At 40.6% G+C, this 18,373-nt stretch overlaps 1 protein-coding gene across 4 annotated transcripts in view; it reads right to left on the bottom strand.

Moving 5' to 3' along the window:
* pola1 (polymerase (DNA directed), alpha 1) overlaps nt 1-18,373 on the bottom strand; it is a 65,636-nt gene that overhangs the window by 22,680 nt on the left and 24,583 nt on the right. For all 4 annotated transcript variants that reach the window (XM_032504227.1, XM_032504228.1, XM_032504229.1 and 1 more), the window contains exons 28-33: nt 5,584-5,676; nt 5,272-5,477; nt 4,974-5,106; nt 4,590-4,721; nt 3,955-4,129; nt 3,158-3,339 (exon numbers count right to left, since the gene is read on the bottom strand). In XM_032504227.1, the coding sequence (XP_032360118.1) occupies nt 3,158-3,339; nt 3,955-4,129; nt 4,590-4,721; nt 4,974-5,106; nt 5,272-5,477; nt 5,584-5,676 (921 nt within the window). The remainder of the gene's footprint in view (nt 1-3,157; nt 3,340-3,954; nt 4,130-4,589; nt 4,722-4,973; nt 5,107-5,271; nt 5,478-5,583; nt 5,677-18,373) is intronic.

Raw genomic sequence — 18,373 nt, 5'->3', positions numbered from 1 at the left:
GCATATTTTTTAGGGGACATCCAAACTGCTTGCCAGACGGTATCAGAGCTGACAATGGTTGACTAACTTTGCAAGCCTACTCATGTTCTCCATTTAATAGAATTCTTACTGTTGGTTCTACCTTTGAAACTTTATCAAAGAACCAGATATTTTCTTATCGTTGTTTAACTTCTGCCCCTCCAAGCCGTGAAACTGTTGAAATTGTGATTAGTCCAATATTTTTCCCAAGCAAAATCTAATTTACATAGATTAAAACATTTTCTATTGGAGTCTGTTGTTTTGAGTCTGTAGGTTAATTTACTACACTCTCACTGCAATGATCTCACCCACATCAGATTTCCTGAATGTATTTCCTGAATTAATCCCTGTGCATACATGCTGTATATTATGTGCATAATATACAGAATGTATGCACAGGGATTCATCAAACCTAAATTGGGTAACATAGCAACTTGGCCATTACATGTAAACCTCTACAAAAGGACATGTAACAGGCATGAAAGGTGTATGGGCTTAAAGCACTTCTGGTGCAGTAAATTTGAACATTATTGAAGCCTGAAGAAAACAGGTCAACTTGACCTAAATACCACTGAATTTTTACTTGACAGAAAGGCTTATAGTTAATGCAATGGAGAAAGTAGCCATGTTACATAGCAATTACACACAAAATAACAGCTATACAACAGCTTTAAACACTCACTCCTTTAAACCTGAGCCTCATTTAACGGTTGAACTGACAGCCGCAAAAAAAGGTTTCTGCAGCGAAGTCAATGACAAGTATGCATGTGACACCCCCCCCCACACAGCCACACGCAGTGTTTTTGTTTGCCTGCATTATTCCTTTTTAGGGGGAAAAACCCACCAGATTTCTGCCAGTTCAAGTAAATCAACTCATTTGACTCACTTAATATTCAGCTACACACATTAACCCTCTCTATCTCAGGCTATCCTCCTCCTCTTCATGTTTTTTCCCCTCCCTTTCTGCTCTGGATGAAAGTAGCCTCCCTTCTTTCCCTCCTCTCCTCCTCTTATCTCACTTGTTTCATTCCAAACTTTATTTTGATAACAGGATTCTTCCTCCCAAATGAGTAAGTTGCATCTATTACAGTTATACAAAACTTGCCAGTTAATTAATGGCTGCGCTATTATACAAAAGTTAAAAAAAACACAGTAGTTTTCTGTCTTGTGTTTGAATAAGACCTGTAAGAAAAGTTCTAATAATGCAATCCAAGGATCATAACTTTTGACACTTATTACTCCTCTGAGTATTGTCTACAACCCAAACAACTCTTCTTTCCCATCGCTTTAAATAGCTTTTTACAAACCTGTAAAATAATTTTAAAAGTATTTACAATGTCAAATGTCTACCCTGACCATTTCCCCATCCATGTCTTGGCCTAACGCTCTAAAACTCAGGGAAATGCCTGCAGCTCTACCAAGCTTTTTCTTCCTCCACACTTGATCTTTTCATCCCCCTTTACCCACTACCCCCATCAAACAACTTTCCTCCCCTGTCTGTCCTCCATCATCCATCATCGCCTCCTCCTACCATCTCTGGCTTTGTGTCAGTGTGGAGTCAAGGCCCATCTGTCCTCCCCTCTCACTGAGCTGTTAGACCATGTTCACCACCCTAATTAACTTACTGTTATCAGTTTCTGTGTGTGTGTGTGCATACCAGCCTCTGACGCATGCTGGAAAATTAACACCAGTAACCAGACAAATCCTGGTTAGTTTAGTCTACAGTTTGGGATTTCTCCAAACATTTCAAGATCACATTCTACAGTCCAAACATCAAAAGTATGAAGTAGGTTGTGCACAAGCATTTGATGAATTTATACAGAACCTGGTTTTCTTATGTTTCAGGTGTGAGTGTGTATGCCCTTTCAAGAAAACATGGAAATGTATCTGCTGAAGTGTGTTATGAAATCAACCTTTTATGGAGTTTGTGTGCGTGTGTGTGTGTATGTGTATATAATACTCCTTTTTAATTTCATGCTAGTTATTTCCACCAGAAGAGGACAGAGGGTTGTCAGTTTTATTAGGGTCTTTCAGACAAGAAAAAGCTGTGTGCCCTGCTCCTCATTAGAAGCTGATAACATACATACACACATGCACACAACCTTGGCCTGACAAATGGTAGGATGTACGTGTGTGTGTGTGTGTGTGTGTGTGTGTGTGTGTGTGTGTGTGTGTGTGTGTGTGTGTGTGTGTGTGTGTGTGTGTGTGTGTGTGTGTGTGTGTGTGTGTGTGTGTGTCCGTAGAGCAGCAGGGGTTAAGGAAAGGCTTTTCAAGTTGTGGAGTGCAAACTATGCCAATGAAAACAGAGTCCATATTGGAGCCAGGCAGCTGTCTAAAAATACAGACAGAGACACAATATGGAGGATGACTAAAGCATGAATCCTTCACAGGAAGTTTGAATGAATGCCTATCTGTGTCTCAACTGGTTAATCCATTGCACCAGTGAAATGCACAAACGCAATCTTCTTATTTTTTTTATTTCAGTCTCCAAGTATCTGTCTGGTTGTCTGTGTGTGCTGCAAACAAGAACAAGACTACACTACTTGTTCTTCTGCTGCTTTTTCCATGGACAGGTTTAGCTACTACGCCTGCAATGACTATTTTTAAGATACAGCTGTGTCGCAAACTCACCGGCACCCTCACACACAGCTTCATGCGGGTGCCGCAATTGCACGGGAAATGAAAAACTCTGCCGTGCAGTGCTGGGATGACACACCAAGCCAAGCAGGGCCGAGTAAAGTCATGTATATGGAAAAGTCCTATAAGTTACTCGGTTGACAGTTTATCAGTTTACTTAGCTAAATCTAATGCAGACAAAACAACAAGTCCTGCTATAAATTCTCCTTTTGGCAAGACCAAACACTGGACTTGAGGTGATCGTACTGATCTTAATGTGCAATTAATGTTATGTGTTATATTTTACTAGTAGTAGTTGTTTAACATGATAATTTTAACTTTGTCAAAAATCTTTGGATACCCGCGCTCTATGAATAAGAGGCATTAATAATGTAAAACAGCATGATGTTGCAGACATGGGCAGATTATATTATTTAGACCACAAGGGCCCTTGTGTGCTAAAAACACATTAATAAGGGACTGTTAAATAGTTAAATCTGTGTGCATGTAATCTTGTACTCACAGCTCCTTCAAAGACGCTGTCGTATATGTTGTCAGTGCCACATTGAGGGCAGGTGAAGGTGAACCTCTCACAGTCTTTGTAGCGCTCCTCGTCAGTCAGCTGGACCGGAGCTCCCAGCATGCCCTCAGTCTCTTCCTCCCTCTGGTACTGCTGGTGTGCCCGGAACTGACTTGGGTCAAGACCTGGTTTGGGCAAAAGATTATTCTGGCTTACACCACAGATTGTTTTTTATTCTATAGCATCTCTCTTTTTTACATGAATCTACAATAATTAGAGCAAATGTTTAAACATAGATGGGGCAGAGCAAGCAAAATACTTTGGACATTTCCACCCAAACCATTTAATTTTAAGACTATTAGACAACAATGAAACATCTATTTTGTACTTTTATGAGGCTGTGATATGAGGACAGCTTATCCATATTTGGCTGCCTCAGCTGTCAACAGACTATAAAACAGGAATTATGACTAATGCTAACACATACATAAAGAGAGATTAGTACTATCACTCAAAATAAGCTGTGCCCCACGAATACCTCATGGCCAGTGTTTATTTATAAAATAGTATGGCTGTAAAGTGCAAATGAGTCATTTTATCCCTCTAAGAAGTGATATGCAAGTTGAACATTTCCCTTTTACTCATTTCTTTATTTTGTCATTTTCTGAAGGCATAAAGAAACCTGAAATTCCCCAAGTCATAATTTAACACCAGAGTGACGTTGGGCCGCCTAATCTCAATCAAAGTAAAGTCTTCTACAGTCTACCAAAACCATCAACTCCATTAAGTCATTAACTCACCCAGCCATGTGGCGATGAGCATGATATCGATGCCCTCGATGGGGTCACAGATGCGAGACACCACAGGGTGGACCTGCTGGGCAAGGTAGTACTGAGTGTCTAGGCTGAGACCCTCCTGCTTCTGGAGCTGCTCTAGAGCATAGGCTCTCTGACTGGCTGCCAGCGTGGAACCGTCCTAGGGAAGAAAGAAAACATTCATAAAGTGGTGGCTTGTACTTTATACTATAGTGTACACAAAAATCTATCTTTGAAATATTCTTTCTTTGGTGTGTATGTATGTATGTATGTATGTATGTAGTGTCCGTTATGTAATAGATACTATACATCATCGAACTATCCCTTATACACACATACATATATGATGATTATATAGATATATATATACACATATAGATCACAAATGTACATATACATATATATATACACATAATACACCACATACTAATATATATACAACACATACATATATATATACACACCCACATATATATAATTTATTATATATATATATTAATCTAATATATCTATATATATAATAGCATATAAATAGATAGGATTGGTGTGGTACATGTTGTAAACTCTAAAATGACTAGAGGCCCAGTTGACCAATATTTATTTTCCTCTTATACACTAACCTTGCAGATGATGTAGGAGACTGTATCTCCAGCTTTAACCCTGCGACCACCCTGGGAGTTAATCCATAGAGCCACATGGACATGAGGGAGGCTCTTCTTATCTGGATAGTCCTGAGGATCTTTAGTCAAAGCCTAGAGGAAAGAGCACAACTTTGAAAATGAACAGACAGGTAATAGCAAACACAATAGAATAAAACAAAACACACATTTTCCAGACCCTCACATAGGGTGTGCTGGTTTTTTCGCTAGACGTTTCCCCACTTTAAAATGTGTACACTGTACATGTGAATAGCTGGTTGTCAAGAGGACACACACACAACCCGGCAGGTGAAGGCTTTTCTATATTCAGGAGTGGAAATGATACATCCATAGCTATGTCCTCACCTTGTGTATCTCATACTGGTTGAGTGGGACGGTTCCAGCTGCTACTTTCTCTCCCAACTCCACCAGGTGTTTCTGGATGTTTTCCACAATGACATCACGACTCTGGTCAGACAAGATTTGACCAATCACATAGCTGCAAGAACAGAGGAGAACAAAGGAGCCAAACAAATTTTATCATGTATACCAAATACTTCAAAAGTTCTGCATCTACACAAAAAACAAAAACAAAAAATCAATGGAATACCTTGCAATGCCTGATATGTAGCTTTTAGTGACAACTCTAGTTTATCTAACATACTTGCCACATTCCTTGGCCAGGTCACACCAATCTCTTCGCACAATGTCCAAGCCTTTGAGCTCCTGCTTGACACTGTATCGTCCTTCGCCATGGTTCTCCACCACCAAGGCAGCGTATTTCTTCTTCTTCAGCAGTAAAAGCGACTTAAAGACACCGTCAATGTCAATCTCCAGCAGTTTGTACAGCTTGTTTACTTCGGCCTTCACCTGCGATTAACAAACACACATGTGCATTCAGTGAAAATGTCAACTATTGAAACGACTGAAGAAAAGAAATACATAACTTATCTACTGCTGGCTTAGCCAAACGCACCTTGTTGCCAAGTTTGTAGACTTCCTCCAGAGACTTGCTGTTGGTGTTAATCATAATGGAGTCAGTGTCTCCATAGATGACTTCCAGATTCATCTGAGAAAAATAACAAAACAAAAAGACTTGTTATACAAGTAAGAGAAGACAATATATTCTCTTAAATTAGGACTAGCAAACCTAGGGACAAGGGACTAGAAACCAGAACTACTGAATGAGTGGAATTGCTTTGTCTTGCAACACTAAATGTATTTATATCTCAATTTCAAATCAGAACTTAATATTAATACCTATAAATGTACATATACAGCTGCACATATTTGTTTAATTTATTTGTAAAAAGGTCTACCGGTATTATATTGGCTCATTTAATATATATATAATATATATATATATACACAGTTAATTTCTCCCGAGGTATCGGAGTCTTTATGAACTTTTATAATCAGGATATACATTAAGAAGTGATCCAGCATCATAAAAAAGCCTCCTCACATATGTAGTCAAAGAAATTGAATTGTTACATTTACATTTATTGAGGTAACTGTGACATACAGTCCTGAAACAGATTTTCAGTCACATGCTGTGGTGTTATTTACATTGTCCTAAACTAGATTTGTAATATAAGCTGTTAGTACCCCACCTTCTGAACCATGTCTTTGGTGTGCTCAGAATCTGAAGGAGAAAGCGGACAACAGTTTGAATGGGGCTGATAGGAAAACAAAAGCATGAATACACATTTCAGCACAGTAAACACCAAATCCCTCAAACAAACAATGATTAAATATTAATTTTCCATGTTATTTATCTATGTGTGTGTGTGTGCGCACATTTGGTGGACACTGGAGCAGAGCAGGGGACTTTCTTTAAATGGCGGATAATTGGCTAAGAGGGCAATTATGACAGCGTGCTGTGACAGCGTCTTTTCAACCCACCACTCTAGCCAGGCAACACACACCACACTTAATGACTCCTAATGGCCTTTGTCACCCGCAGAGTGAGTGACGACAAATAAGAGAATACTGTTAACGCAGTGTGTGTGTGTGTGTGTGTGTGTGTGTGTGTGGGTGTGTGATCTACAGCGGAGGGATCCAAACATTGGGGCCCAGTAGTGAGGGCAGGTTGGCTAATCTGGGGGGTCGGAGGACAGAACGCAGTGTGACCTGTCACAGCAACTGCTCCTCAATCAACCATGGCCACATATATACCACCCCGACTCACACTGTGCTCCGTGTGGGGACAAGACGTGGCTATTTCAAATGTGTAGGAAGGGCGGGGTCGGGCTGCGGCAGGGTGTTCACTCCCTGAAACCAGAGTGGACTTAAGCATGCTTTATGGGCGCTACATACCATTGTACGGCAGGGGGGAGTTTGAGTCATTCAAAGAACAGCCTCCTCCATTAGGGACTGCAGTCAAGGTCAAACCACAACACACACACACCACACACACACACACACACACACACACACCACACACACAACACCACAACACACACACACACACACACACACACACACACACACACACCCACACACACACACACACACACACACACACACACACACACACACACACCACACACACACACACACACACACACACACACACACACCACACAACACACACACACACACACACCACACACACCCACACACACACACACACACACACCACACACACACACACACACACACACACACACACACACACACACACACACACACACACACACACCACACACACACACACACACACACACACACAATGTGCAGCTAAGCTTTAATGCAGACAAAATGACTAGCCTGTCTCCTGCTAGTTTAGGAGACAAAGAAAAGGAGGGGAAAGAAAGATGAAATAAGTCTTAGGTCAGGCTCAGTTTGAGTATACATTTAGATAAGTTCTCAGTAGCAAAACTTGATTTTGAGACAATTTTAATATACTCTAAACACTATTATGCCCTTTTTGGGCATAAAAGACTTCAGTCTTCAGAAAATTTTTATTCTAGTAGTTAAAATTTGACTCCGAGCTGCATCTAGTGAGTATGTTATTTAACATACAAAAAGAAGCTAAAGAATGATAATTGTTGAGAAGTATAAAATAAAACATAAGAACTGAGCTAAAACTATACACATGCGCATTTAGTCCCTTTCTTAAAACTTTATCTGCAAATTTATGGAAATAAATTCAACTAAATTGAGGAATCATATATAGATAAATAACAAGCTAATAAAATACCAGACAAATCAAGGAACCTCATCATTTGATTGATGCCATTGAAGAGTCCCGAGCACTCCACCAAATACATGCAGGCGGCTCCACCAAAACGTCAACTTTTGATGCAATGCAGCAGCATCCAGTAAGGTGCTGCATTGTGGTAAGTTAAATAATACAAGGGCACATTCCTTATTGAATAAACTGTATTGTTACAGTTTACCTTATGTTTGCCACATAAAGAAAAAATGATAATGGCGTGACATTGTCTGATTTCTAAAATCCTTCTCACTGTTTAAACCTTAATGCAGTGTTGGCACCCTCAAATGACAGACCGCAACCAGACTTTGTAGATGCCATTTCATTTTCATACCTTAAACAGACCCCTACCAAACAGCCATTGCATTGTTTTAACGCAGAGCTGTTTTCGTCAAACACCTACAAATACAGTACTTAAGGAGTGTTACCTCAGTATAATGGTACGGCAAAATCCTTAATGTTGAAAAAAAAAATCTATCGTTCATGGTATATATGTACGCCGAATGAGAGACAGAAGAGGGGCTGGAATGATCAGAATAACGAAGGAAGGGCAGAGAAGTGATGAATAGAGTGATGTGGGAAAGACAGAAGAGCGCACGCAAGTGAGGCAAGCGAGGTGAGAATGCTTTGATGTAATTGATGTGTGGACTCATTTAGACAGGTTTTCCATATGCTGTCATCCCAGCAGGACAGACTGCTTTAAGATAATACCACGTGAAAGACAAGCCTTGTTGACCAGAAAGCAATGTGTGCAACTGACTGTATGTGTGTGTCATCTTTAAAACGCATACCAACACACACATACTGGATGGACCAATGCAACATTATAGCCCCAGGGGGTACAGAGAGTGGTGTATTTCGTCCCTCTGATGATTACATTAGTCACCACCGCGCATGCCACATACTGGAGCAAACAACTAAAAGCTGACTCGTATTACTAAACATTACCCGACGCTGTGTCCTTCAATAATACATCCAAGTCTTCCACTCAACCAATTAAGGAAGGGATTCATGCAGACTGCTGCAACTAATCGTCTGACAAAAAAACGTATCAGCATCCATTATGATTAGCGTTTTATTTATTTTCTTTTGGCAACTACACTGGATCCAGCTTGTCATAGTAAACTGAGAGAGAGACTGATATCTTTAGATTATGACGTCGGTATAAACAAAAGTCACTGTGACACTGGAAACGTTCCAGACGCTTTATTCCTATTGGTTGGCATTTAACAAACCAAGTGAATGACCCCATTTAATATACAGTATCTTCAAGTTTCTAGATTTATATTCTCCAGGCCTGTGAGGTATGGTTAGTTACTTTCCCTAACCCAATTTTAATAGTTTGGTATCAAAAATGAGTCAAGGTGAACCTCTTCTTCGCTTATGTGCCCCCATTTTGACTCAGTAAAATTAATAAGTCTGTTGATTCGTGCTAAACTTACAAATGTCCTCTTTGTCACACTGTAAAACTCACTCAATTGCCTTATGTTCCTGCCTCATTTCACTCCTCGGCTCCTGTGGTGTTAACACAGGTGTAATTAGACTGGACTATACTGAGCAACTCACTGACAAGTGCCTCGCAATGTGAAAGATCAGGACAGAAGATTTAGTAGAAAAGATTGATTCTTATTTTTCTCACACTTGTATCACTATCCCTCGCATTGTTCCATCATGCCACTATAGAGGGCTCAGATCAGATGCATTCTTTGGGCTGTGAGAGGTCAATGTGGTTCAGAGTTGTAGGGCTACCAATTAATCAAATTTTAATCGCGATCACGATTTTGGCTTCCCACATCAAATTTGAGCAATTTTTTAAATGCATCATTCATAGAACGCTCCGGGTTTTTTTGCAAACCAATCTACCGCTCCGTAAACCACTGTCTGATCATGTGCCAGTCAGAGTGGTTCCCTGCACCGCGCAGCTTAGTTTCTAGATCTAGACAGTCACAGAGGACAGAGTAACATGAGAAAATTCAACAGTAGCAGTCGGTCTACTCAGTCTCAAGGTTTACAGTTTATCAGTAAACGCAACATTTTGCCCCGTCTGTTTTTTTTTTAGACAACAGCAGTGACCAGTGCTAGTCGGGCTAGTTAGCGTCTGTTAGCTCACAGGGCTCTAGGGCGCGAGTAACATTTTTCCTCCAGGACCACCGGTGCACCTAATGTCCTCCATCCGCTCAGTGTTGTTTTTATATGGATATGGTTTAATTTTGCGTTACATGACCCATTTCTCTGTAAAGCCGTGCCTGTGTTGGATCTCTCCTCTTACTCTCATCGTAGCCCCGCCACACACGGCCGCCGTCTACACTTCTACATTTGTCTACAGTTTTAATTGTCATTACCACAGCTGTAATTGTTAAGCAGAAGAGGCAAACTTGTATTTTACCATGTTTGCGCTGGTAACTTTGCTTTCTGTTGGCCACGGCAAAAAAAACAGGAGATTTATTGAATTAAAAAATTATACGTTTTAGTTCGTCCGTTTTATGTTCCCACCAACCTTTTACAAACAACCCAAGAGCTGTACATCCTGATATCATCATGGACCACCGGGGCAAATCAGATTTTCCACTTCTTCAAAAAGGCGGTTTTGTCTGCTTTGCTTTCCGACCACAAAGAACCACACGAGTCTGATTAGAACAGAACGGTTTGTTGGTCTGCCCCAGAGTTTATTCAACACCGACCCAAACAACTAAACTCAAAACAAACTCTATGTCGCTCGAGACACACATTCTAAGATTCAAATGTAAGGAAGTGCTGTTGAACGATTTAATTGCGATTCATTGCATTAATCCATAGTTAACTCGCAATTAAGAGCACATTTTTATCTATTCTAGATGTCCCTTGTTCTATTTGTCCCATTATTTATTTTCTCATTTTATTGCTCTTATCAACATGGAAAAAGTGGATCGCTTGCTTTGTGCTAATGTTTTTTTTTTGAAAACAGTGGCATATAGCTTACTGTAGTGTTCAATTTCACACAACTTCTCTCTGGAGCAGTCATTCACACTTGGAGCAATTATCTCTCACACAATGTAACACTATCCATCAATAAAAGAGTGAAAAAACCTTTGACGAGGGGCAAAGATCCGCATCAGGAGGTGGCCATCAAGTGGTATTTCAGACTGGACGGGCTGCGATGATAGCTCAGTTCACAACGACAAAACCCACAGATCACTTTGGTCTTTCAATGGAATCATTTGGCAACTTTAAAAGTAAACTTCCATTCAGAATCTTATTGGCATTATTTTCGGCATCTCGCCTAGCCATCACTCAAAACTTAACATTACTACTCTTTGGCCGGCTCGCAATCCAAACTAGTGTGTGCAGCGTGCCCGTTGTCTTGTTTCCGGTCTAGCTATCCGGTGCGGTGTGTAGTTTTTTTAATGTTACTGGTTGTTGCAACAGTTGTGAAAAAACTACATAGTTTGCGAGGCCAAAAGAACGTTTAATCTTGCGCTAAAAAATGACACCGCTAAATGGGTTTGCGTTAACGCCTTAGATATAGAGCTTTTAACTGACAGCACTAGTAAGGATGCTGTATTGACATCAATTTGTTTTGGATAAACCTGCAACTTGTAGCAAATGGAAACTTTAAGATATTCCGGCTGTAGCTCAGCTTTTTCAGACTAACCCAGTATGGACCTGACAGTAGTACGCAATGTTTGGATAGTTCTTGTGTTACTAGAGTAGTATTTCAACACCGACTTGCACAGCTTACAGGTGACATTTCACTTGTACTCCCCATTTTTAAAACATAATATACCCAACATCAGCCCTCGAGACTTGAGGACCACATACTTTAGGGCATCTGACCCTGCCAATGTTGCAAAAGATGTAGTTTGGTTAAGTGGTGCTACCGTAGTCTGTAACTCAAAGCTGCCATGAAGTGAACTAGGGAGCAGCTACAGAGCCCAGGTCCTGATAAATGACAAATCTTGTCCGCTGACTAGTGCAGCCGGATAAACCTAAATCTAAAGTATTTCGAATAGATATTAAGTTAGAAAGTGAGACAATGATATTTTTACATTTAACACCATCTACAGTTTAAAAACCAAGTGTACTATATATCTCCCTAAATAATAATAAATCCGTACATGGCCAGTCTCTGACTTTCACCAGCTTGCAATCACTTTTAATTTAGTGCTTGCGAATGTTTCATGTCTTACATGTGCACCAGTGTGTCTGCAAATGCCTTGTACCCATCAGCTGTGCAATATTGCACCCTGTTATGCTAATTGATGAGTAGTTCAGCCTTGTGTGATATCTGGCTTTCCCTGCGCAGCTATTTTCTGGTGTTCTCATTAGAGATTTTGTGTGTATTGTTGTCATGTTGTTCTCATGTACTCTTCTTTCAGTCCGCTTCAACCGCCTCCTCTTCAGGTTATCTTTAGTCTTTTGCCAGGTTGTGATTTAAATAGATATGGGTCTTAACTGATCTGCATTGGATTGCGACAAATGGTTATACATTGAAAGGAAGCAATAAAGACAACAGAGATACACACATATACACACACTCTCATCCACCCCCCAGTCAGCAGATCAAGACAGCATGTTAACCTCAGTGCGGCAAGGGCCCTTGTAAAAAAGCCTGGGGCACCAGTGACGATTGTTTTGAAAAGCACTCAGCTGAAAAGCATTTTGGGATGACAGACGGCCGACTGAAATAGCACCTGTGGAGAAACACCACTGGTCAGAGCGGGGGGGGGGGGGGGGGGGGGGGCAACGACTTTGTGTGCTGTGCATGCAAGCACACAAAGTCTCCCCTCTTCACTAACTGTCTCACACACAAAGATGCATAAAACTTGTAGTCTCCTAGTGTACATATAGAAAATGAAATCTTTTCACTGAAATTATTTTAATTCACATGAAAGATGCACAGCAAAGACACACAAACGGCATGCATGCACACACATGCACACACCTGTCCTGCAATGCCATTGCTCTGCTCTCATGTCTGCTACTGGGCAGGCAACCTGTGGTGAGCTTAATGTGATTGAGACTACCGGCTGAGATCACAAACCCTGGTCTTCATCGAATAATGCCGACAATGATAAAAAATCTTCCTGCTGTCTGGTCAATTAAAACGTGGTTACTTTAATCCCTGGAATGGACACATCCTGATGTGTCACATCTTCCGAGGCACATTCAAAGTTTGTCACCAATAAATTCTTAAAATGTGTCAGGCAAATAAATAACGTATGAATATAATCAAAAGAGCTCATACGTGATATTTGAGATGACAGGCAATAGATGGTTCAGGAATGAGATGACCTTTGTAGTTAAGAATCACTTCATTCTATACAGTCAGGTCTAATTTTAATGAACATATTTTTAACTAAAGTGAAGGCGTCTATAATGAATATTTTTATAACATGTATCAAATGACAATGTAATTTGATATCTCTCATAGCATCGTTGGTCAGCAGCAGTCTTTTTAGAAAAAGCTCTAAAAAAGGTGCACTGCCTGCTCAACACCAACTGCAGACAGAAAATGTAACTACAAATGAATGATTTTGCTCTATCCTGCTGAATGTGTAAATAACGACTGCTTGCTAACCAGTTGACCATGTTAACTTGATATAACAAAAGTGATTTTATGTCAGATTGGTTCAGAACTTGTTTCCGCTGCATCCAGTGGCCCCTAAATATAATATAATATATAATATATATATATATATATATAATATATATATATAAACACACAGGTCACTAGATACAGTTTAATATGTGATTTACCACCTATCTGTCAAGTCAAGGTGGAGTCAATGTAGCCTATTGTTGGTTCTACACCACAAATGTAATGTTCATTAGAAAATCAAGTTCATTAGGCATAAATGCTTAGGTGTTAATAGAAACTGACATATGCATCCCTACTTGCCAAGTCAGCTAAAACCATGTACTAATTATCCTCTCATTTACAACTCTATCAGTGGCCCTGACAGAGAAACCTTGTCAGATCAATCCGTAATGAACGATAATCCCTGCCATTAGCTTGGTCTCACATGGCCTCATTAGTAGGTGTTATTAAAGTTGCAGTTTAGTTGTGAACCTTGTCGTGGCCACTGTCTGCCCTCACAGACGAGCTAATGTAGCCAAAATAGCAGTGCTGCTCCCATGGTGACTATTTGTTAAGTCACTTCTCTCAGGAGGCAAAGCCGCTCTGGAAACTATAGGGCGCACACGCACACACGCTTGCACGCACGCACGCACACAAAACTGTATATATGACACAATTGAGACCCTGAATGAAAGAATGGGGGCAACAACATTTACTCGCCCCCTATCACGACACGCCGGACAGACGCACACCAGACGAGACATGATAGGGTGGTTTAGGAATTCCTGCTTCTAATTCGGGGAAATGATTTGTGATTCCTGAGATAAGAATGATAGAACTTGAATGAGGGACACCAGGGGCAAAAATATTTACTTAGACTTCATTACAAGCACAGCTCCCTGACACAACACATTGCACATAGAGGTTTAACCTAACAAAACTTTGACCCTCTCCACACCCTCGGCTCCGTTACCCAAGCCCTCTTCCATCCCTCACTCTGCATGCCATCCAATAATGTTAACTACGAGCTCTGTCAGGCTGTTTTAACACAAAGAGACTCAATTACAGCAAATGTCTTACAGAGTCATCCTCCATCCGAGAGAGAGACCCACACCACACACACACACACACACACACCACACACACACCACACACACACACACACACACACACACACACCCACACACACACACACACACACACACACACACCAACACACACACACACACACACACACACACACACACACACACACACCACACTACAACAGCTAATGGCTGTCAGATTTGCCTGGCAAAAGGGTCAAAGTCAGACCAATCTGCGTTCCACAACACATCACGGCTTCAAGCGGCCTCTGTTGTTAACATCCTCGATTAAGAGTCTTGCACACACTTACGCATACATCGATTTTGTGGTCAGGGACAAGTGATGGTTTACATCCATCTAAACCAAGCGTGTCATAAAATTGTCAAAACTAAGAAAAAAAAAATCATTCCGTTTCCTTACTTAACATCAACAGAGAAAGATCAACTACACTTGAACAAAGCAGCTTTCATGGTGCCCTTGACTGTTAAAAGACACTTCTCTATTTGCTTTGACTAGCAACATTAACACCAGCATAGGAAATTAACACCACCAATGACCAAATGCTGTAGTTGTTCCTGCAACTGAGCTCTGAACGAAAAAAACAACTGCAGAAATCCTCCTTTCTCTACGTTTTAATTCTCTGTATTTGTAAGATGAGACCATCAGTTGAAGTCAGGGACACACAAGCCAGTGGTCGAGGGACAATAAATTCTTCCTATAGACAAATGCTTTATCACCTATTATAACCCCATGTGTGTAAGTTTGTGTGTCAATACGGCCCTCTGCACCCAACTGTTCTCGGCGAACATACAAAGAACTTAAAATAACGCTGAGGGTTTAGGGGGACATCAATCTGTGGCTGTGTAATCCTAAACCTTCACCTTCCTCTTAATACCCCCTCCCTACTTTACCCACACATACCAGGACAGAGTAGGGCCACAACAAATGGTCCCCCCGACAAGGGCAGAGTTCAGCTTGTAGCACTTGTGTGCACACATGGACACTGTTCATCAACACATACATGCAGACACAGATAGATACAAGACCTACTTAAGAAACACACACAAGTTGAGTTGGGAGGGGAGCAAGTGGGGGCTTTCCCCTCTGAACTTGGCAAGTCTGATCAGATAAGCCACCGCCAAGGTCTGTCTCCCCCTCAGAGCCCCGTCATCTGAACCCTCCGTGGGCTGAAAAACCACTGTGGCCTCCGCCTGACTCATCCTGCCGCAGGGTGGGGTTAGGCCTCATTTAAACGAAGTGAGAGAAAGATGAGACTAAGCCAATCAATAATACACAGAACACATGCACATTCACCCCACACTCTCCAAACAGATGAAGGGAACGCCGAGGGCCAGGAGGGTGGATTTACACTGCCGACAGAGCAGCGGTCTGGGTACTTGTGACAATTATAAAAATAAAAAGCTCCTAAATCCCGATATAAGTAGAGTGCAAATGTGACGATTAATGGGGGCCAGGTGGCAAACGGCCATACCCTCAATACACTAGAAACTGCCAGCTGGCCTTCTGGCTCACTGCAAGCGAACTACCAAGAACTGCTTGGCTTATGGTTATTAAACGCCATACAAATTAATAACACTGCCTGAGTTTGTTCAAACTGTTGCTTGAACCAAACTGCTCTCAGCTCCTTTGCCCAAGCCAGCCACATATATAATAAATAATATAATAAAGTATACTTTAATGATCCCACAAGGGAGAATACAATTTACACTCTGATGTTATTAGACACAGGCCTGAATTACACACACATGCTAGTACCTACCTTACCACCTAGTACCTTAGTAATACATGCACTAAGGAGAGATGTCAGAGTGAGATAGGTCACATATGGTCATTATTGAAGCCGATTACACTTGTATAACCGTTAAATAATAATTAGCTTATGAGGTTGGGTAGTAATCAAGAGTATAGACCGAACACATTAAAAGTGAAGGAAAATGCAGTTTTAAGTAGTGCATAAAGAGAGAGTAAGATTGACCAACTGGATCACAAATGTTTGGAGATATCAAAGACAGCGACAGAAACAGAATACCCAACAATAATGTCCAACATAGATTTAGGAGCGCTAACTATCCTCAACAACACTATTACAGCATCTCATTTCAGCGGGACTCCCTGGTTGTTGAATGCCATACTCTCCTCCGACCACACATCCTGCATATAATAGATGTGCGCCTCAGATCATGGTACAAAGTAAACAAAACACTAAGATCGTCACAGTGGAGTCTCTTGCTACATTAGCAAGATGAGGTCCAGGCAATTACCTGTACACGGATGTCCAGATCGACTGTTGAGCTTTTGTCTGCACGTGTCTCCGATCTGTCATCTCACTCCACTCTATGCAATGTACTAATGCAGTAAGTCCTAATAAAACACAAATCCAATGTGTTTACAGCCCTTCAGCACACGGGTCTTCCGAAACTGAGAAAAACATAAGCAGCTTTCAAGAGCTTAAATGATCTAAAACACATTTAAAAGTAAATAAATGTCTTTTTCACTAAATTACTCTATTATGTAATCACTGCATTGTACTATCTAAAAGATGTCTAATTAAGGCTGGGCAATATGAGAAAACATTTTATATTTTCGACCAATACTGTACCTGATATCGATTTCCGCAACAATATGTGGTGGTTGACACTTGGGGCTTTCACAAATATTTACAAAATGAGATTTTTGAGAATAATCATCAGTAAATGAGATACAATGACTAAGTGGGTAAAGTAAATAATGAAGTTACAACATTCTGGTATTTCAGAAAATGACACAACTTTTCTGTAATATAGCCTTTAAAACCAGTAGACACACTTATGTTATATTATGATTCAAAATCTAAGACAACTAGTCTCATATCACAATATCGATATAATCGATATTTGCCCACTCTAATCTATAGGCACATTTCAATTTATACTGCTATTTGATTTACTTTGTTTGACTGATGACACAAACAAAATGTCACCTAATTTCTCTATCTCCATGTCAAAATAGGAATGTTTGTTTATGATCTCCTCTATTTTCCTTAATGACAACACGTGCTAGCTCTCTGTGGCAGTACACGTTTGGTTACTTGTGTGGTGTAGCCAATGCTGTCGGTGAGAAAACTGCAAAGGATAAGGAGGTAATTTTTTATTTTTTAACTCACTGCTAACCTTTTAGCTTAAAACTTTACATTGCACAAAAACCACTGTTTGGAGAATGTTAGTTTGTTGAAGTTTTAAAAAGATTACTCACGTCTCCTAAACTATTGGAAACTATTGAATTAACCATCATAAATATTCAGTTTAACACGCCTGCACATAACTTATGAAAGTACAGAAATTTACCATTTCAGATAATGTAAATGTAGCTGACTTTGTGGCTGAGTATATCAGTTCCTTCCTGTATAAAAAAGCCGAAACGGGTAAAATGTAATAACCCATGCACCTCTGGCGGTTGACAAAATACGCAAAAAAAAAAAAAAAATAGTCTGGAGAGAGAAAAACTCCACCTGCACCAGCGAATCAAATGTGCACCCTTTTTACAAAGTAGCTCTGTCACCAAACAAAAAGCTAACTGAGGCACAAAGCGACTGACAAGTAACAAGTGACGCACACCCCCACCACACACACACACACACACACATTCTTTTACTGCCCTGCCCTCTATTAGTGAACACAATGAGTGTGTAAGGGATATTAATGAAGCACTCCCCTGAGGCAGCTCGACGCCTCTCTGAGGATGTGTATGTTAAACTCATTAAATGAACATGAGTACTACCCTGACATGATGGTGTGTGAGTGTGCGTGGGGGATGTTCAGGTTCAATACCAAATTTTAGCCATTTATGTCATGCAGTACACATGCCTCTGTGCCCAATTTATGTGTGCATGCATGTGTGCATGTC

The sequence above is a fragment of the Etheostoma spectabile genome, chromosome 22, assembly GCF_008692095.1.
Source record: "Etheostoma spectabile isolate EspeVRDwgs_2016 chromosome 22, UIUC_Espe_1.0, whole genome shotgun sequence".
Taxonomy (NCBI): Eukaryota; Metazoa; Chordata; class Actinopteri; order Perciformes; family Percidae; genus Etheostoma; species Etheostoma spectabile.
Note: the sequence above shows the minus strand (reverse complement) of the source record. Positions and strands in the feature narration are given on the sequence as shown.